We start from the raw sequence: 22,395 nt of genomic DNA, 5'->3' as shown, positions 1-22,395 counted from the left end.
AGCAGGAAGCCATCGTCCCCGCACAGGATGGGTGTCCCTCAGGGCCGGACAGATGGCCGCCATATCTCAGGGCATCGGAGGTTCTCGCCCGGCAATGCCGGCAGTTCTGATTGTCTGAGGAATTAGGGCGCCATGCTGTATATTTGGTCCTCTCAGCAGCAGTGGGGGGGAGGTCATGTACCCTGCACAGTCCAACTGCCATGATGATGGGAAATGACTGTTGTTCCCATGCATGACGTGGTACTGTGCCCCCCTCAGGGCATACAGAATAGCAGCCTGTACCGAGACCTGTTCCCAAAACAAATGTATAGAAAGAGAGATGACGCACGGTGCAGAACAACAGGTACCGAGAATAGCACCCTCCGTGCAGAACAGGAAGTTGTACTGTGCGCGCCTCGGTACACACAGAAATAAAGCGTGTTATGGGACATGCACAGACTGAGTGACGATTTACTGAGAATTGCACCCTCTGTGCAGAACAGGAAGTAGTAATGTGCATATTTACCATGCACTGGAGCATATTCGGGGAATTGCACCATATGTGCATAACAAGAAGTGGCACTGTGTATCACTCAGTCCTGTGCACAGCTACTGAGAATTATTACACCCAGTGTCAATCAGGAGAAGTGGCACTGTGCATATCTCTATAACTAACAGCTGGTGGTTACAAGCAGAGCAAAGGTGGTACTGTGCATATTCCTATAACTAACCTCTGGTGGTCACAAGCAGAGAAGAAGTGGTACTGTGCATATTCCTATAACTAAGGGCTGGTGGTTACAAGCAGAGTAGAAGTGGCACTGTGCATATTCCTATAACTAACGTCTGGCAGTCACAAGCAAAGTAGAAGTGGCACTGTGCATAAGGGCTGGTGGTTACAAGCAGAGCCGCAGAAGTGGCACTGTGCATATTCCTATAACTAAGGGCTGGTGGTTACAAGCAGAGTAGAAGTGGTACTGTGCATATTCCTATAACTAAGGGCTGGTGGTTACAAGCAGAGTAGAAGTGGTACTGTGCATATTCCTATAACTAAGGGCTGGTGGTTACAAGCAGAGTAGAAGTGGCACTGTGCATATTCCAATAACTAAGGGCTGGTGGTTACAAGCAGAGCAGCAGAAGTGGCACTGTGCATATTCCTATAACTAAGGGCTGGTGGTTACAAGCAGAGTAGAAGTGGCACTGTGCATATTCCTATAACTAAGGGCTGGTGGTTACAAGCAGAGCAGCAGAAGCGGCACTGTGCATATTCCTATAACTAAGGGCTGGTGGTTATAAGCAGAGTAGAAGTGGCACTGTGCATATTCCTATAACTAAGGACTGGTGATTACAAGCAGTGTAGAAGTGGCACTGTGCATATTCCTATAACTAAGGGCTGGTGGTTACAAGCAGAGTAGAAATGGTACTGTGCATATTCCTATAACTAAGGGCTGGTGGTTACAAGCAGAGTAGAAATGGTACTGTGCATATTCCTATAACTAAGGGCTGATGGGGAGCAGCAGAAGTGGCACTGTGCATATTCCTATAACTAAGGGCTGATGGAGAGCAGTAGAAAGTGGTACTGTGCATATTCCTATAACTAAGGGCTGATGGGGAGCACCAGAAGTGGCACTGTGCATATTCCTATAACTAAGGGCTGATGGGGAGCACCAGAAGTGGCACTGTGCATATTCCTATAACTAAGGGCTGATGGAGAGCAGTAGAAGTGGTACTGTGCATATTCCTATAACTAAGGGCTGATGGGGAGCACCAGAAGTGGCACTGTGCATATTCCTATAACTAAGGGCTGATGGGGAGCACCAGAAGTGGCACTGTGCATATTCCTATAACTAAGGGCTGATGGGGAGCACCAGAAGTGGCACTGTGCATATTCCTATAACTAAGGGCTGATGGGGAGCACCAGAAGTGGCACTGTGCATATTCCTGTAACTAAGGGCTGGTGGAGAGCAGCAGAAGTGGCACTGTGCATATTCCAATAACTAAGGGCTGATGGAGAGCAGCAGAAGTGGTACTGTGCATATTCCTATAACTAAGGGCTGATAGAGAGCAGCAGAAGTGGTACTGTGCATATTCATATAACTAAGGGCTGATGGAGAGCAGTAGAAGTGGCACTGTGCATATTCCTATAACTAAGGGCTGGTGGAGAGCAGTAGAAGTGGCACTGTGCATATTCCTAGAACTAAGGGCTGGTGGAGAGCAGTAGAAGTGGCACTGTGCATGTTCCTATAACTAAGGGCTGGTGGAGAGCAGCAGAAGTGGTACTGTGCATATTCCTATAACTAAGGGCTGGTGGTTACAAGCAACAGAAGTGGTACTGTGCATATTCCTATAACTAAGGGCTGATGGAGAGCAGTTGAAGTGGTAAGGTGCATATTCCTATAACTAAGGGCTGACGGAGAGCAGTAGAAGTGGTACTGTGCATATTCCTATAACTAAGGGCTGGTGGAGAGCAGCAGAAGTGGCACTGTGCATGTTCCTATAACTAAGGGCTGATGGAGAGCAGCAGAAGTGGCACTGTGCATATTCCTATAACTAAGGGCTGGTGGAGAGCAGCAGAAGTGGCACTTTGCATGTTCCTATAACTAAGGGCTGGTGGAGAGCAGCAGAAGTAGTACTGTGCATATTCCTATAACTAAGGGCTGGTGGTTACAAGCAGCGGAAGTGGTACTGTGCATATTCCTCTAACTAAGGGCTGATGGGGAGCAGCAGAAGTGGCACTGTGCATATTCCTATGACTAAGGGCTGATGGGGAGCAGCATAAGTGGCACTGTGCATATTCCTATAACTAAGGGCTGGTGGGGAGCAGCATAAGTGGCACTGTGCATATTCCTATAACTAAGGGCTGGTGGTTACAAGCAGCGGAAGTGGTACTGTGCATATTCCTCTAACTAAGGGCTGATGGGGAGCAGCAGAAGTGGCACTGTGCATATTCCTATGACTAAGGGCTGATGGGGAGCAGCATAAGTGGCACTGTGCATATTCCTATAACTAAGGGCTGGTGGGGAGCAGCATAAGTGGCACTGTGCATATTCCTATAACTAAGGGCTGGTGGTTACAAGCAGCGGAAGTGGTACTGTGCATATTCCTCTAACTAAGGGCTGATGGGGAGCAGCATAAGTGGCACTGTGCATATTCCTAGAACTAAGCAGCGGAAGTGGTACTGTGCATATGCTGGAGCCATAGAGCTGGGCAGGTACAATCCATCTGGTCAGCGGACTGCAGCATTGTCACAGCCTGTTTTGGGTGTTACAGATGTGTCTCCTGCTCTCTGCTGCCACCTCTGGTGCAGAAGTGCAATGACGTCACCTGTGTCGTGGCTGAACCTATTCTCTCAGTGCAGCCATCAGGTTGGGTTATGGTGAGAAGCCTTCAGCTACACGTAGTACTATAACCGGGTGCTCACAGCGAGATTATACACCACCATCATCATCCCCCAGAATAATGCTGGGTCCAGCGATGCTTCATTCTCCCCCTTCTCTAACCCGTCAGCCACACAGAGCTGTCATTCTGTCCTCTACAGCCTGTTCCACCCATGATGGGTCTCCTCAGTGCAGGATGTGGCAGTGTAGGGCATTCAGGGCACATTCCATTCTGCATGTAGCCAATGGCTTCAGAACATCCCTTCTACCAATGATCTCAGGAGCTGACACATAGCAGGGTCCTGAGCTGCCGGTACGGCCTCACCTGGTACTTTATTACCAGCTATTTATATGGCGCACACCTATTCTGCAGTGCTGTACACAGAGTATATTCGTCACATCTGTTCCTGCCTCATAGGATCTTACACTTCATTCCCTTCCACGTGTGTACACGCACAGACACACGCGCACACACATAGGTTCATTTTTGCAGTATGTGTTTTGGTGTTTCTGAGGAAACACACACAGACGTGGGGAGGGCATACAAACCCCACACAGACGTGGGAGGACATACAAACCCCACACAGACGTGGGGAGGGCATACAAACCCCACACAGATGCACAACTCCCACACGGATGTGGGGAGAACATACAAACCCCACACAGATGCACATCCCCCACACGGACGTGGGGAGAACATACAACCTTTACACGGACGTGGGGAGAACATACAATCCCCACACAGACGCGGGGAGGGCATGCAAACCCCACACAGACGCGGGGAGGGCATGCAAACCCCACACAGACGCGGGGAGGGCATGCAAACCCCACTCAGATGCGGGGAGGGCATGCAAACCCCACACAGATGCACAACCCCCACACGGCCGTGGGTAGAACATACAAACCCCACACGGCCGTGGGTAGAACATACAAACCCCACACCGACGTGGGGAGAACATACAAACCCCACACAGACGTGGGGAGAACATACAAATCCCACACGGACGTGGGGAGAACATACAAATCCCACACGGACGTGGGCAGGGCATGCAAATCCCACACGGACGTGGGGAGAACATACAAATCCCACACGGACGTGGGCAGGGCATGCAAACCCCACACAGATGCACAACCCCCACACGGACGTGGGTAGAACATACAACCCCCACACAGATGCACAACCCCCACACGGACGTGGGGAGAACATACAAATCCCACACGGACGTGGGGAGAGCATACAAATCCTACACGGACGCGGGGAGGGCATGCAAACCCCACACGGACGCGGGGAGGGCATGCAAACCCCACACGGACGCGGGGAGGGCATGCAAACCCCACGTCCGTGTGGGAAGGGCATGCAAATCCCACACGGACGCGGGGAGGGCATGCAAACCCCACACGGACACGGGGAGGGCATGCAAACCCCACACGGACGCGGGGAGGGCATGCAAACCCCACACGGACGCGGGGAGGGCATGCAAACCCCACACGGACGCGGGGAGGGCATGCAAACCCCACACGGACGCGGGGAGGGCATGCAAACCCCACACGGACGCGGGGAGGGCATGCAAACCCCACACGGACGCGGGGAGGGCATGCAAACCCCACACGGACGCAGGCAGGGCATGCAAACCCCACACAGATGTGGGGAGAACATACAAACCACCACACAGACGTGGGGCGAACATGCAAACCCCACACAGACATACAACCACCACACCAACGTGGGGAGAACATTCAAACCACCACACAGACGTGGGGAGAACATAGAATACCCCACACAGACGCACAACCCCCACACAGACGCTGGGAGGACATACAAACCACCACACAGACATGGGGAGAACATACAAACCACCACACAGACGTGGGGAGAACATAGAATACCCCACACAGACGCTGGGAGGACATACAAACCACCACACAGACATGGGGAGAACATACAAACCACCACACAGATGTGGGAAGAACATACAAACCCCACACAGACATCTAACCAAAGAACCTGACTGCTTGCACCACTGCGCTCTTTCATGTCCATCTATCCACTCATTTATTATTGGAGATTGTTTATAATGTACTAGGGGGTCTGATTCAGACCAGTTTTCTAGGCTGTATATATTCACAGCCCAGCGAACAGGTAGATGCCGCCCCTAAATGCCCTGGTGTGCGATGCGGGAACAGATGCAGCCGCCTTGCCCCCAGCCTTTCACCAGCTCCCATGCTTGACATACACACGGAGAGTGTATCTGCTGCGTCTCGCCATCCTCACCCCGCATGACCCGCTGCTTTGTTCTTCCATCTCCATCTGCCGGGACATTCTGTATTCTGTCTGTATCTCGCCTCCTCCTGCCCCGCCCAGCACTCAGCCCCCGGACTGATAGGGGAGATATATATTGTCCTGTGGTCTGGACAGCCCCTGGGAATCTGTACTTTCAGATGCGACTGTATAAAGGGCAGTCCAGACGGGCGCTGAGTTACGGCGCTGAGGTTCATACAAATCTGTGTCACCCACTGTTGCTTCTTCTGATATATGAGCCCGAACGTCCTACCCATCTGCCGCATCCTGACTGGAGAGACTTGGCTGTATCGCAGGGGGCGGAGCTTCCAGCTTTTGCCGCTGGTCTAGATGTTCCATGCAAGCTATTATCACTGTCCCCCTCCCCCTTATGGTTCTAGGATAATTATTGCTGGCCCTTCCAAGTGATTTCACTTCTACATTTTCTATCTGCCCATTGTTTCTCTGTAAACGTAACTCCTGTTCTGGTTACACGCTGTGCTGTTGGTAATATTTGTGTGAGTGCAGCCTATGCAGTCACTAGGTGACAGTGACATCACTGAGAGTGCAGCCTATGCAGTCACTAGGAGCCAGTGACATCACTGAGAGTGCAGCCTATACACTCACTAGAAGCCAGTGACATCACTGAAAGTGCTGCCTATCCACTCACTAGAAGCCAGTGACATCACTGAGAGTGCTGCCTATCCACTCACTAGAAGCCAGTGACATCACTGAATGTGCAGCCTATCCAGTTACTAGGAGCCAGTGACATCACTGAGATTGCAGCCTATCCAGTCACTAGGTGACAGTGACATCACTGAGAGCGCAGCCTATGCAGTCACTAGATGACAGTGACATCACTGAGAGCGCAGCCTATGCAGTCATTAGGTGACAGTGACATCACTGAGAGTGCAGCCTATCCACTCACTAGAAGCCAGTGACATCACTGAGAGTGCAGCCTATCCACTCACTAGAAGCCAGTGACATCACGGAGAGTGCTGCCTATCCACTCACTAGAAGCCAGTGACATCACAGAGTGCTGCCTATCCACTCACTAGAAGCCCTTAATATATATCTGGAATACCCCGTAAAAGTTACTGATAAATTCAGATATTTGGGCATTAACGTGTCTAAACGACCGCATGACTTCATTGGGGATAACCTTGTTCCACTTATGAGGGAAATAAAGGAGAAGTGTCGTAGGTGGTCAAGATTACCGATTTCACAAATAGGTAGGGTCAATCTTGTTAAGATGGCTATTCTCCCTAAATTACTATACGTGTTTCATCAGTCCCCAGTTTATATCAATATTAAATATTTCCATGATTTGGACAGTATCCTGTCCTCCTTTATTTGGAAGAATAAGCGGCCCCGGATAAAATTATCTATAATTTGTAGGGACATGGCGAAAGGGGGGTTAGCATTGCCCAATTTTAAAATTTATTACTTGGCGGCACAAATGACTCATCTATGTTCCTGGATTCATGAAAATGAAGTTCTGGGGGAGACTCGGAGACTTATTGCATGTGTCCACCCTGAACTTACTCCTCTTCAGGCACTTTTGTCTGGGGTAATTCGTCAAGATCTTCCTCCTATAATTAAGCAGGCCCTTCAGGTTTGGAAGCGGGTGAAGATACTCTCTCAGTTTGAGGATCTTGACCCGGAGACCTCCATTCTCTCCCTACCAGCATTTAAGAGTTTAAAGGCCCAAGGGGGTACGATATGGGTGAAGTATGGTCTTAATTCGGTAGGCCAATTTATTCAAGACGGATCCATAAGATCATTTAATGAGTTGCAAGATCATTACGATATTCCTAACAGTATGGCATTCCAGTGCCTCCAGGTTAGGAGCGCCCTACTGCAGACACAAAGTACCGGTCCACTTAATCTTAGAGACTCCCCCTGTAAGAATTTCATTAAGGACTTAGGACCACGGAGACGTCTCTCCAAGCTATATAAATATATTCATGCTTATAGTCAGGTTGATGAAATACCCTATTTAAGATCTCGGTGGCTTAACGATATCCCACAGGTCGCCTTAATTCCATGGGAAGATGTCGTGGCGGCCTCGTGTAGATCTCTTACCTCAGTCCGAATTCAGCAAGTACAGTTTAACGTTATGCATCGTATTTATATTACCCCCAAGCGACTGAAAAAGATGGGGTTATCCCGTTCGGATACTTGTCCCAAGTGTTTAGTTCATACGGGTACTTTCTGGCACTTATTATGGGAATGTGGGGTAGTCCAAGACTTTTGGCTAAAGATCTGTAATATTATGGTGGAAGTGGGAGTTCCCCGGAATGTTGTTACTATATTGGGCTTAGTGCTAGGGACTTGGGAACGTCATATACAGGTTGGTCCATGGAAACATCTGGTTAAAATACTGTCGGCAATAGCCAAGGTTGTAATTGCCAGACATTGGATGGCTTCATCTGGCTTATCTATAGGGGAATGGTTGAATATAGTTAATAACACTTGTGCACATGATCGATATGTATATACCACTAGGGGTGCATATTCTAAATTTCACAAGATATGGGGGGCTTGGAAAGCATCTAAATATTTTTCCGTCACGTAATTGCAGTAGATTTAACGCTGCCCTGGAACTAATCACGAGTATTGCACGTTTCATCCTTTAGTAATTTTTTGTAATCACTTATAATTCAAAAGACACTTAGCACCACTTTTTTTTTTTTTTTTTTTTTTTTTTGTTTTGTTGTGTGCAAATATAATTCTAAATTAGGGTAGTTTAGTAAGACTTGTTATTATCAGGTTTTTATCTTTTTAAGGGCTATTCGAAATATGTAAGATTGTTTACCTTACCACTTCGGTAAAGAATAAACTTTTTTTTTTTTTTTGTTTTTTTTTCCTTTTCTCAGTGTATGTATTAACCAGATGATTGATTATTATCCTTAGAACGTATGGACGTAGTCCGATATGAAGTACCAGACCCAGGCCAACTAGATGGGTGAACCTCACTTATAGATCATATGGATGTAGACTGATATAATGTATATGTATTTAATGAAGGACCGGCTAGGTTGATTGTGTATGTGATGACTGTGTATGTTATGCTATGAATTGTATGTTTGTTTTTTGTATACTAAAAGTAACTAAATAAAGACTCAATTAAAAAAAAAAAAAAGAAGCCAGTGACATCACTGAGAGTGCAGCCTATCCACTCACTAGAAGCCAGTGACATCACGGAGAGTGCTGCCTATCCACTCACTAGAAGCCAGTGACATCACTGAGAGTGCAGCCTATCCACTCACTAGAAGCCAGTGACATCACGGAGAGTGCTGCCTATACACTCACTAGAAGCCAGTGACATCACTGAAAGTGCTGCCTATCCACTCACTAGAAGCCAGTGACATCACTGAGAGTGCTGCCTATCCACTCACTAGAAGCCAGTGACATCACTGAGAGTGCAGCCTATCCAGTCACTAGGAGCCAGTGAAATCACTGAGATTGCAGCCTATCCAGTCACTAGGTGACAGTGACATCACTGAGAGCGCAGCCTATGCAGTCACTAGATGACAGTGACATCACTGAGAGCGCAGCCTATGCAGTCATTAGGTGACAGTGACATCACTGAGAGTGCAGCCTATCCACTCACTAGAAGCCAGTGACATCACTGAGAGTGCAGCCTATCCACTCACTAGAAGCCAGTGACATCACGGAGAGTGCTGCCTATCCACTCACTAGAAGCCAGTGACATCACTGAGAGTGCTGCCTATCCACTCACTAGAAGCCAGTGACATCACTGAGAGTGCTGCCTATCCACTCACTAGAAGCCAGTGACATCACTGAGAGTGCAGCCTATCCAGTCACTAGAAGCCAGTGACATCACTGATAGTGCAGCCTATCCAGTCACTAGAAGCCAGTGACATCACTGAGAGTGCAGCCTATCCAGTCACTAGAAGTCAGTGACATCACTGAGAGTGCAGCCTATAACTGTGTTTTTCTAACCTTATATTTTTAATGTTACATTTTCCACACATTGGTTTTTCCATAAATTTTCCATAAAACCGGATAGTTTAAATGGTAATCTTCTTTGCACCGTTCCACAATTTATTGTTTCTGTGCTCTGTTTCCAGCATCTACAAATGACCATCCAGGCTCAACAGGATGAGCTGCGAATCCAGCGAGACCTCAACCAGCTCTTCCAGAAGGACAGTGGAGGACGCTCCAAGGATGTCTTCACCGGCGAGTTCACCGAGGAGAACTTCCGCCTGCTGCACGCGGAGCACGATCGCCAAGCCAAGGAACTCTTCCTGCTGCGCAAGACGCTAGAGGAAATGGAGCTGCGCATCGAGACTCAGAAACAGACACTTAACGCTAGAGATGAGTCCATCAAGAAGCTGCTTGAGATGTTGCAGAGTAAGGGTATCTCATCCAAGGTGATGGATGAGGATCACGAGAGAACGCGAAGGTTGGCAGAAGCAGAGATGCATGTGCATCACCTAGATAGCCTCCTGGAGCAGAAGGAGAAGGAGAACAACATGCTCAGAGAGGTAATTACCATATGGTCCTCAGACCATGGGAACCTAGATAGCCTCCTGGAGAAAGTAACTACCAAGTGGTCACAGGATAAAGGGAACCTAGATAGCCTCTGCAGAAGGTAATTGCCACGTAGTGCATAGGCAAAGGGGAATCTAGATTGCCTTCTGGAGAAGGTAATTGCCAAGTAGTCTGCAGGCCATGGGGAACCTAGATAGCCTTCTGGAGAACATAATTGCTAAGTAGTCTGTAGGCCTAGAGGAACCTAGATTGCCTCCTGGAGAAGGTAATTGCCAAGTAGTGCGCAGGCCAAGGGGAACCTAGATTGCCTCCTGGAGAAGGTAATTACCAAGTGGTTGCAGGATAAGGGGAACCTAGATAGCCTCCTGGAGCAGGTCATTGTTAAGTAGTGCGTAGGCGAAGGGGAACCTAGATAGCCTCCTGGAGAAGGTAATTGCCAAGTAGTACTTAGGCCACGGGCCCATAGATTGCCTCCTGGAGAAGGTAATTGCCAAGTAGTCTGCAGGCCAAGGGGAACCTAGATTGCCTCCTGGAGAAGGTAATTGCCAAGTAGTGTGTAGGCCACGGGGACCCTAGATAGCCTCTGGAGAAGGTAATTGCCAAGTAGTGTGTAGGCGAAGGGGAATCTAGATAACCTCCTTTTAGAAAGTAATTACCAAGTGGTCACAGGATATAGGGAACTAGATAGCCTCCTGCAGAAGTTAATTGCCAAGTAGTGCTTAGGCCACGGGGACCCTAGATAGCCTCCTGGAGAAGGTAATTGCCAAGTAGTCCGCAGGCCACGGGGACCCTAGATAGCCTCTGGAGAAGGTAATTGCCAAGTTGTGCATAGGCGAAGGGGAATCTAGATAACCTCCTTTAGAACGTAATTACCAAGTGGTCACAGGATAAAGGGAACCTAGATTGCCTCCTGCAGAAGGTTATTGCCAAGTAGTCTGCAGGCCAAGTGGAACCTAGATAGCCTTCTGGAGCAGGTCATTGCCAAGTAGTCTGCAGGCCAAGGGGAACCTAGATTTCCTCCTGGAGAAGGTAATTACAAAGTGGTTGCAGGATAAGGGGACGGTAGATAGCCTCTGGAGCAGGTCATTGCCAAGTAGTGCGTAGGCCACGGGGACCCTAGATAGCCTCCTGGAGCAGGTAATTGCCAAGTAGTCCTCAGGCCAAGGGGAATCTAGAGTTTCAACATGTTGGAGTTTGATGATGACCTGATCCACTCATTGGCAAAACAGGGAAATACCCCGATACTTGCCTGACATGTGGCCCCTATAGTCACAGTCCTCAGCGACTGGTTACTATTTATTTATTTACAGTTTCTTATATAGCGCAGCAGATTCGGTTGCGCTTTACAATAGACAATCTTTACCAGCAGTACATCTTCTATACCTTCGTGTTACCCTGGTGTTTCGCTCTTTTCAGTAACAAAGTGTAATAGAGTATGTACCCCCCACCCCGTTACATACAAGTCATGTCCTCAAGAGAGCCGAGTCATGTCAACAAGCTGAAATTTCATGCAGTTAGCCTTCTGCGATTCCACCGGCCGTGCACCAGGCCACATACTGCAGCACGTTTCCGCAGAGCATGTTTGCAAGTCTGTCAGTCACTCTCTGCTGACTCCGCAGAGCGCATCCCTCCTAGCGGGGCACCACTTAGCCTCTGCGGTATATAATGCACATGTACGTGGCAAATACAATGGCCTCAGTCAGACGTTACGCCGGCGGGTCATCGGGGGATGGTCACCTCTTGCTCCAGGTCACATTCTCCCGACAACGTAGAGGTTAATGGACTCCTGTCTCCGCAGCCCTGCTCCCCTGGGATACCGAGTACTTCCCTGTTCCCATGGAGACGGTTGCTGTGCCGACAGTGGGTGTCAGATAAATGCTCTCTCTGTGGCTGTAAATAGTTCTTTTGCAGGGAGACGGCGAGGCCTGGGAGAGGAGAGACCGTGCTGCACTCTATAATCAGCCGATCCCACTCCTGACCTGCGCCCGCCTGTTCTGCAAACGTGTGATTTCCAGATATACAGCGATAACGCACGGATACGAGCAGAACAGAAAGCGTTAGGCTGCTGTGTCTCTGGTGCTACCTCACCTGTGATAGACGGCACTGTCCAATGTCACTGCACCCCATATCCGTTACATCCCCCCACCCCTGTATACAGAAGCCTGGTATGAGTGTCTGAGTAGGCTGAAAATGCCCTTTGGCGGCTACTGAATCGCTGTGTTCAATGGCGAACACTGGTCAACCCGCCTCTCCCAATGTGGGGTGTAGGGGACAGGTATGGCATCTACATTGGACACCTGGTTCCCCTAACATCCTGGGGTCGCAGCCATTTTTACATTTTACATCTAGATTCAATGTTAGCGTTAACAGCGTGGATGTATCATGTGAATTCCCTGCATTCAGTCCTGAGGTTGGACCCCTGGCCCGCAAACACGAAAGCTTGCCTGCCACCTAGTGGTGAAGATGGGGATGCACATGATAATAATTGTGACATCATTATGGGGACATGACGAAAGTGTGTTGGAGTTAAAAGAAGGGTGGGCGCCATCGTGATACGATGCATTTACAATATAAATTCTAAGGGGTCAATCCTATTATTTGCGAAGGGTGCGAAGTGCGCGAAGTGCCGTTTAAACCACGGCAAAAGCACCCAATTTAACCAGATCTTGCACCCTTCGCAGGCCCAAATTCACTTCTAGTTGCTCGCAACACTATGGAGCAGTGATCGCTTTTAGGCGAATTCCGTCCGCCGTAAAGTGCGCCCGGTGCTGTGATTTGCATTCGCCAATCATCCACGGCTAATAGCATTGAGCCTTTGGATATTATATTATGGTCACTTATTTGAGAATTTATTGATACGATAAGACCTATCGGACTAGATAATAACCACATCCCACGTTACTGGGCGTGTTGGGTGTATACGGAGTGGCCGGTAAGGATATAATAGGTTACACTGCTGTACAATGCTATTATTGTTAATGACTTTGTGTTCCGTCCGTCACTCAGCAGCGCTCAGATAACGATGTATCCGTCTTTGTGGCTGTGCTCGCTCTCTCCAGCAGTGACAGGGTTACCAGACATCTCCCGCATCCGTTATCAATATTTCCTCCAGTTACCTGCCCAGGGGAGCCGCCTAGCCACATCCTGCCCCAGGGAAGGGAATTAGGGCGCCCTCTCCTGGCAACCACCTGCCGGGACTCTGGGAGTGACGGTCCCCCCTGCTCAGCGCTCTCATTATCGCCATTCTCAGCCGTTTCGCCTCTCTTTATCTCTACAGGAGATGCACCGTCGCTTCGAGAACGCTCCAGACTCTGCCAAAACCAAAGCGCTTCAGACCGTGATCGAGATGAAGGTAGGAGACCGCGAGAGGCTGCCCGGTGTGGTTGGATCTGTATAGGGGGACGGGCTGCGCTGATTCCCACAGTGTCTATTTATAGGCCGGCTGGGTCCGGGTTACTCTGTAATAATAAGGGATAGGGAGGTGAGGCGCAGACCAAGGTCGAGCTGACGTCTGAGGACACGATGTTCGTGTAACCGTTACCGGCAACATTACACATGTGTATAGAGATATTGGGTCACCGTGTTACAGTAAGATATCGCCGTAGTTACAGGATAAATTACCATCATCTGCGCTCACCCTCAGAGATGGGTGTCCAGCCTATTGCCTTCACATTAACAGCCTATATAAAATCCTGATATTGCACCTCACCTCTATGGGGGGGAGCAATTTAAGTATTACTCCATTTGTGCGCGCGCTGGCACTGACGTTACGTTTTTTTTATGCCAGCTGCACTGAGTACTGGATGTGTATAGATTCACCTGTAGATGGTCTTGGCGGCTCTGAGAAGAGGTCCGTTCCCCCGCGGCTCTTATAGACTTCAACTGAACGTTTCACTTCTTTGTATGGTCCGGCCTCCTAATGACATTGACCAATCTTCCTTTGTGGTGGGTTCCCCCGTCCGTAACAATACGGCAGGATAGGGGAACCTTATTATTTCTGGCACGCATGGTTCTGGTTGGGTAGTTAGTGTGGCCGGCTAACCGTGGTGGCTCTTTGGCGAGGGACCCAGTGGCAGGACGGCTCGGTGTTGTGCATACTGTGACCTCTTCGGCTTTGGTTTGAGTCCAGTGGTTCTTCCAGCCTTGTAGACCGCTTTATGGTCCTTCTTGAAATGATTGTGTTTTCTCCTTGCAGGACTCCAAGATCACATCCATGGAACGTGGCCTCCGGGACATGGAGGACGAGATCCAAATGCTGAAATCTAACGGGGCCCTCAGCACCGAGGAGCGGGAGGAGGAGATGAAGCAGATGGAGGTCTACCGGAGCCACTCCAAGTTCATGAAGAACAAGGTAATGAAGATGGTGGCATTGATGGGCGCTTCTGCCCAGAACGTGGGGTGAGGGGGCTGGACTAATTCCAGCATATATTCCCTTGTTATTGCCTTTATGCTCCTTGGTGAGGAGTAGCTGGGAGCGGATGTCTTCTACCTCCGTAACCTCATAGGCACCTCATAGCCACCTGGACTCCGCACGTTTACTGTCACCTGTGGGCAGGTGACTACTGTACTATATTGCAGATGGACAAGCATTGACTTGTCTACTACAAATCACAGTATACACTATCCCTCAGAATATCCGCTGTGTATGTATGTAGACCCACAGCTACAGGTGTCACAAGTCCTGGTCTTTACAGGTCTCTCTTAAGATACAATTTCTACATGCTTTAATTCATACCACTGACTACCAAATTGTTATTATTCACTAATTAGGACAACTATATGAGGTATATATATGATTTTTCTACTGTAGGAAGGTCCTTTTGGCCTATACTATTACCCATGGTCACATATTGTAGTTTATCCCAGAGATGCACCCTGATGAAGTTTCGTTAAGTGATGAAACGCGTCGGGTTTTACATCTATAGATAGACCTAGGTACAGAGACATTGATCACGGTTTCTTACACAGAGCAGTTTTCTGTCATTGTCACATTAGTAATGTGATTTATATATCTCTTCGGGAATCTTTCTGTGCTTTCCATGGGGGCCTTTAGAGCATCAGGCGGCAATGTCTGTTCACTTTAATGGATACATACTTCTGCCGGTTTATTTCTATCCGAGGGAAGACACACACAGATGATATAAAACCTTTGCTGGGAAGCGCTGGTGGATAAAGATAAAGTTGCAGTCGACAGTAACCTACAATAGGATGGTGGTTAATTTAATGTTTTTCTTTGTGCCACAATGAGGATCCGCCATAGATACAGGCCCGCGATGCCGCATGTGATGGTGACGAGTACACCCGCGCAGTTCTTGTAACCCATTCAATGTCCTGACAGGTAGAACAGCTCAAAGAGGAACTGAGTGCTAAGGAGAGCCAGACGGAGGAGCTGAGGAAGAGAGCGTCAGCTCTGCAGACGGAGCTGTCTGGCGTAAGGCTCCTCGTTCTGTCTCTTTCCTTGTCTCTTCCTGGCGGTCTGTGCTGCCGCTAACGCTCTGAGTACGGTTCCTGGCTGTCTAACACTGTGCTCTGAGTACGGTTCCTGGCTGTCTAACACTGTGCTCTGAGTACGGTTCCTGGCTGTCTAACACTCTGCTCTGAGTACAGTTCCTGGCTGTCTAACACTCTGCTCTGAGTACGGTTCCTTGCTGTCTAACACTGTGCTCTGAGTACGGTTCCTGGCTGTCTAACACTGCTCTGAGTACGGTTCCTGGCTGTCTAACACTCTGCTCTGAGTACAGTTCCTGGCTGTCTAACACTGTGCTCTGAGTACGGTTCCTGGCTGTCTAACACTGTGCTCTGAGTACGGTTCCTGGCTGTCTAACACTGTGCTCAGAGTACGGTTTCTGGCTGTCTAACACTCTGCTCTGAGTACGGTTCCTGGCTGTCTAACACTGTGCTCTGAGTACGGTTCCTGGCTGTCTAACACTGTGCTCTGAGTACGGTTCCTGGCTGTCTAACACTGTGCTCTGAGTACGGTTCCTGGCTGTCTAACACTGTGCTCTGAGTACGGTTCCTGGCTGTCTAACACTGTGCTCTGAGTATGGTTCCTGGCTGTCTAACACTGTGCTCTGAGTACGGTTCCTGGCTGTCTAACACTGTGCTCTGAGTACGGTTTCTGGCTGTCTAACACTCTGCTCTGAGTACGGTTCCTGGCTGTCTAACGCTCTAACCTCTCTACACTCATGCTCCAATAGCTTGCAGTCTCTCATGACACACCTGTGATCTGCTGTGGAATACGGTCACTAGGAGGATCCCATTTAGGTCAACATGACATTGTGACACAGGGTCGACACAAGCATTGGGTCAACAGTCAAAATGTTGACATGAGTTTTTTGTGGTAGTTTTTGAGCCGACATGTGCCGGCAGGCGGTATTTCATGTCCTACCATCCACTATGGCGTGGTGTGAGAAAATAGTAAGCCGAGCGCAGCGAGGCACCGCCCCTGAAGCATGGCGAGCGCAGTGGTATACATTGGCTGTGTCCATGTCAGCTGTGTCGACATTCGGGACAAGAAAACCTGTGAAACCCACGTTTACCTTTTGACTCCCGACCTCTCCATTGTGGACGTAATGCCCGTGTCCACCTTTCGACCCGGTCAACCTTCATTGATCGACCCAATGACCCCATATCCTCTGCTGCTTAGTGGCAATGTAATTCTGTCCGTGTCCCAGAATTCCATCTCCAGTTCTCATAGAGAACATTATGTACCCCCTATCACACTGACGCTGCTGCACCCCCTGTAATGCTCCTGTGCTGCTCCGGCCCGCCTGCAGGCGCTGGAGGTGGTATAATGGCATCGATGTTGCGTATGGTGACAGCGCTGCATCGAATCCTTTACCACATTATTATCTAGTCACCGCCGGATTTATTGCTCTAGAATATAATTGTCATTTGCGTCACTTTTTCTTTCACCAGTAAATTTCCTGATCTAACTGAGCTGTTTTCCTTCCTGACTGATCTCCTGTATGTAAGCCAACGCGTGTGTGTGTGTGTGCACGCGTGTGTGCGCTCGTGTCTGCGGCTTCACCGCGTTGTCCGTCTGCTCTCGCCCCCACAGATCGGCCAGGTGAAGCAGGAGCTCTCCCGCAAGGACACCGAGCTGCTCGCCGTGCAGACCAAGCTGGAGACTCTCACCAACCAGTTCTCTGACAGCAAACAGCATGTGGAGGTCCTGAAGGAATCCCTCACAGCCAAAGAGCAGCGAGCGGCCATCTTGCAGACTGAGGTAAGCCAAGATGGGGGATTTAGAGGTTTGTGTTGTGATTAAGCCATAAGAGTCACCAGCTAGTGGGAGCAGACATATTTTACCGGAGGACTATAGGTCAGGACTATGGGGGACCGCAAATGGATCTAGGGCAGGTGGTTGCTGGAAGATTGCAAATGCAGTCCCAGGCGATGGGGGCAGTGGACGTAGGTATTTGTAGAAGGATGGGGTAGTGAATGGTGGACTGTAGACAAAGACCGGGAATATGGGGGGTACTTGGTGACCCTAGGGGCAGCGGATGACGGTTGTAGATGGCTAGCACTATAGAGGTCAGAGGGTGGAGCTTTGTGACCGACATACAGGAAGAGGGCTAGCCGACCCCTCGTGATCAATGTGACGTGCGTTCTGCATGACGCTGCGCGATACATCGGTGATCGTACAGGAGAAGAGTAGTAATGTGTGGGTTTTGCAGGTGGATGCTCTGCGCTTACGCCTGGAGGAGAAGGAAACCATGCTGAACAAGAAGACCAAGCAGATCCAGGAGATGTCCGAGGAGAAGGGCACCTTGTCCGGGGAGATACATGACCTGAAGGACATGCTGGATGTTAAGGAGAGGAAAGTCATTGTTCTGCAGAAGAAGGTGAGTCCAGGAGAATGTGTCGGGTCATGTACTGAGATGTAGCCTTACATCCATTGGACTTGACTCACTTCCCTTACCCATCCTTCCCCCCACCTCCTTTCACTGACTTATAACCTTACATCCAGTACATGGTGCTGACTCCCTTCCCTTACCCATCCTTCCCTCCTCTCTCACTGACCTATAACCTTACATCCAGCACATGGACCTGACTCCCTTCCCTTACCCATCCTTCCCTCCTCTCTCACTGACCTATAACCTTACATCCTGGACTTGGACCGACTCCCTTCCCTTACCCATCATTCCCCTTCCCTCGCCCATCCTTCCCCTTCCCTCGCCCATCCTTCCCCTTCCCTCACACATCCTTCCCCTTCCCTCCTCTCTCACTGACCTATATCCTTACATCCAGGACATGGTGCTGACTCCCTTCCCTTACCCCACCCCTCTCACTGATGTAGAACCTTACATCCAGCACATGGCCCTAACTCCCTTCCCTTACCCATCCTACCCTTCTTTCCCCCTCTCTCACTGACCTATAACCTTACATCCAGCACATGGACCTGACTCCCTTCCCTTACTCATCCTTCCCTCCTCTCTCACTGACCTATAACCTTACATCCGGTTCGTGGTCCTGACTCCCTTCCCTTACCCATCCTTCCCTTCTTTCCCCCTCTCTCACTGACCTATGACCTTACATCTAGCACATGGACCTGACTCCCTTCCCTTACCCATACTTCCTTCCCTCTGCCTGAGATATAATCTTACATCCAGAACAAGGCCCGGACTCCCTTCTTTTTCCCATCCTTCCCTCTCTCTCAGAGCTTTGAGTATTTCGTGTCGTAGACACAATTGTGAATGATTCAGAGGATGATCCCGCTGAGCAAAGCTAAACACTACTTCTGTGGTTAAATCTATTTATGATGTAATAATTGAATGCTGCCACTAGATGGCGATGTCTGCTCACAGATGCTGCCACTAGATCAGTGGTTCCCAAATGGTGTGCTGTGGCTCCCTGGGGTGCCTCGGGACACATGCAAGGGTGCCCTGGGTCGGTGGTCCAGGACCAACTCAAATTATTAATGGTTAATTATTTATGAGCAAAACCAGTGCTGGCGGCTGCCAATCATAAAATGTGTACAAACAGAAGCAAATCCTGCCCTTTACCACATAACTGACCCTAAGAATCACATAGAAGCCCAATCTAATTAATTATTATTTTTTGACTTAGGGGTGCCGTAAAAAAATTCTGATTCTCTAGGGCAGCGTTTTTCAACCACTGTGCCATGGCTGTTCTCAAGTGTGCCCCCAGATCTAGAGATGCCCAAACCAGTGTACAGCCACCACCAGTTCTACTGTTATTTACTGGTCTCTTCTTTTCATGTAAAGGGACAATGTATTTTTATTTTTGTTACCTGTGGAGACCAGTGTGATTATTTTTTATATGGGGACCAACAGGTTTGTTTTTTTCCTGTGGGGGCCACATTGCCCTGTTGGGACCTCATGGTGTGCCTTGGCAATTTTAAAATCTTATTTAGTGTGTCGCAAGGTAAAAAAGGTTAAAAATCACTGCAATAGAGGGTGCCGTGAATCAAAAAAGATTGGGAACCCCAGCATTAGATGTCTCCTCACAGATGCTGTCACTAGATGGCGCAGTCTGCTCACAGATGCTGCCACTAGGTGGCGCTGTCTGCTCACAGATGCTGCCACTAGATGGCAATGTCTCCTCACAGGTGCTGCCACTAGATGGCGCTGTCTGCTCACAGATGCTGCCACTAGATGGCAATGTCTCCTCACAGGTGCTGCCACTAGATGGCGCTGTCTGCTCACAGATGTACCGATCAGAATTCTTTTCAAACAAACGTTGATACACAGGGTAAGGCCTCACACATCCTGCGCAAATTAGGGTTTTACCTTTCACCTGCGCATATGGATGAGCGAGGTGGGCACGGGTAAAGCGGCAGCCAGTACAGAGTTCACAGCAATCCCTACCTGGCTGCACATGATACACACTGTATTATTATTATTATTTAAGTGTTTGTGAATTTGGCTACTGAATTCCCTGCACCTAGTCCCTTGCTGCTGCTACATAGTTACAGGGGTCACCTTTGTGATGAGCCCCACGCCACCCACAGGGCAATTCCGCATATGCTGTCATATAAGTGGCGCGTCCTGATCCCAGGGTTAATATGCCGCCCAGACAGCCTTGTGTATGGGTTGTGTCATCGCTGAGGCACGAGGTGTGTAATGACCACAGTTAGGTAGACTCCATTATTCGCCAGCACTCTCAGAGGGCGCAGAATTCACCCTTTGTCGCTGTTACGTTACCCGCTCTCCGTGTGGCTGGCACGGGATCAGTGGATCAGTCCCTCCTCTCGTACACGTGGTTTCACATGGACGGAGATTTTGGCAGGATCCGCTGGCCTGTAAATGCTAATTGGTCACAGGAATGGCGGAGGCCGCGAGTCTGTGTCACCTCACTGATGTCTCCTGTAAGAAGGCGAGAGGGCTGAGCCGTCCGCCTCTCATCCGCTGCGCAGGAGCTGGACAGACCGAACCTTCTTCCCTGCTGTCACGTGGCTGATCAATCACACGTGGGGCAGGAGAAATGTCACAGGAGATGGAAGTAGTGAGCGCAGTGGGTGTGGCTAGCGGTGAGCCGTCCGCCTCTCATTCACTGCACAGGATCTGGACAGACCTGTCCTTCATCCCTGCTGTCATGTGGCGGATCAATCACACGTGGGGCAGGAGAAATGTCACAGGGGATGGAAGTAGTGAGCGCAGTGGGTGTGGCTAGCGGTGAGCCGTCCGCCTCTCATCCACTGCGCAGGAGCTGGACAGACCCGTCCTTCATCCCTGCTGTCATGTGGCTGATCAATCACACGTGGGGCAGGAGAAATGTCACGGGATGGAGGTAGTGAGCGTAGTGGGTGTGGCTAGTGGTGAGCCGTCCGCCTCTCATCCGCTGCGCAGGAGCTGGACAGACCCGTCCTTCATCCCTGCTGTCATGTGGCGGATCAATCACACGTGGGGCAGGAGAAATGTCACAGGGGATGGAAGTAGTGAGCGCAGTGGGTGTGGCTAGCGGTGGAGTGCGGATCAGCCTGCGCTGCATCTCCCCTCTAGCAGGCGCACCAGCAGGTAACCCAACAGTCTATACAGTACACCTGCTGCCAGATTACAGATCTCCGCGCTTCACGTGTAATTGGCAGATTGCATTGTGTACCCCATTTGCCCACCTGTCTGCCAGCATGATGCCACCTTCCTGACACATGTACACCCTAAGCATCCCATATATGGTCTAGAGGTCTGGTCCGCGCTGTTACAGGGGGTGTGGATCAGTTGGTCACCAGTAAGTTGTTAGATGGTCATTAGGTCGACATGTGTCTAGGTTGACATGCATGAAGATCAGCATGGGTTAGGTCGACAGTCATAAAGTTATCGACATGGGGTTTTTCACAGTTTTTTTTACCCGAATGTCGACATGGACACAGGTTAAAGTGCACCACGTCCCCTCGCATGGCTCGCTGCACTATTTTGTTCTCTCAGCACGCCCCAGTGGATGGTAGCGCATGAAATACGGCACGTCGGCTAAAAAAAACAGTGAAAAACCCAATGTCGACCGAATGATCCTGTCGACCTAACCCGTGTCGACCTAGACTCATATCGCCCTTCATGCATGTTGACCTAGACACATGTCGACTTGATGACTGTCTAACAACTTCCTGGTGACCCAATAACCGTGTCCCGTTACAGGATATAGAGCCAGCAATGTATCTCAGGTCACATAATCTAATGTTGGCCCGATCCGTTTCTATGTCCCCTACCATCTGTAAGTGCCCTATCCAATGCCAGGCCAGCACCCAGGGCTGGGGAATGTGGGTGTTGGAGCCCGGGGCAGGGGCAGGATGAGGTGGTTTGTCGCTCTCCGTCTGATCCCTTTGAGAAGGCTCGGAACCTGCGTCTTGTACCGTATCGCTCAGATTACCGTCCTAGCGCCTGATTTATCTTTGTTAGCAAAGCAAAAAAACAAAGCACACAGCTGGGCAAAAACGTGCTGCACTGCATGGGGGCAGATGCAAAGAGTAAGAGGGTGTACACACGGGCTGCAGCTGGGCGATTTTCAAAATCGCCAATTCGCTGCCAGAGATCAGCCATCTATCAAGGATTTTCTTGCCTGCGGTGTCTACTCGGCCGGGCGATAGCGATGCTGCGAGACTGCTGTGTGTACACGGGGCGATTCAGGGAAACATTCTCAGTGACTATGTAGTCAGAATCGCTTAGAACCGTCGCCCCCTGTGTGCACGGCTTTAGATGAGACTGGGTGATTTCACATTGAAATTGCAGTGTAAATATAAAGCGGTCTAACATCTGTGGGCTACAAGCAAAAGCAGCCAGTATT

General features: G+C 49.6%; 1 protein-coding gene across 13 annotated transcripts in view; it reads left to right on the top strand.

The window, feature by feature from the left end:
• Positions 1-22,395, top strand: part of ERC1 (ELKS/RAB6-interacting/CAST family member 1) — a 124,723-nt gene that overhangs the window by 31,505 nt on the left and 70,823 nt on the right. For 8 of the 13 annotated variants that reach the window (XM_083180944.1, XM_083180943.1, XM_083180942.1 and 5 more), the window contains exons 3-8: positions 9,729-10,145; positions 13,430-13,504; positions 14,348-14,503; positions 15,491-15,583; positions 17,213-17,380; positions 17,832-17,999. In XM_083180944.1, the coding sequence (XP_083037070.1) occupies positions 9,729-10,145; positions 13,430-13,504; positions 14,348-14,503; positions 15,491-15,583; positions 17,213-17,380; positions 17,832-17,999 (1,077 nt within the window). The remainder of the gene's footprint in view (positions 1-9,728; positions 10,146-13,429; positions 13,505-14,347; positions 14,504-15,490; positions 15,584-17,212; positions 17,381-17,831; positions 18,000-22,395) is intronic. The other 5 variants (XM_083180947.1, XM_083180945.1, XM_083180953.1 and 2 more) reach the window with 1 other exon arrangement.

Source organism: Crinia signifera, chromosome 4 (genome assembly GCF_055691185.1).
Source record: "Crinia signifera chromosome 4, ASM5569118v1, whole genome shotgun sequence".
NCBI lineage: Eukaryota > Metazoa > Chordata > Amphibia > Anura > Myobatrachidae > Crinia > Crinia signifera.
The sequence above is the reverse complement of the archived record's forward strand: the minus strand, read 5'-3'. Positions and strand labels throughout refer to the sequence as shown.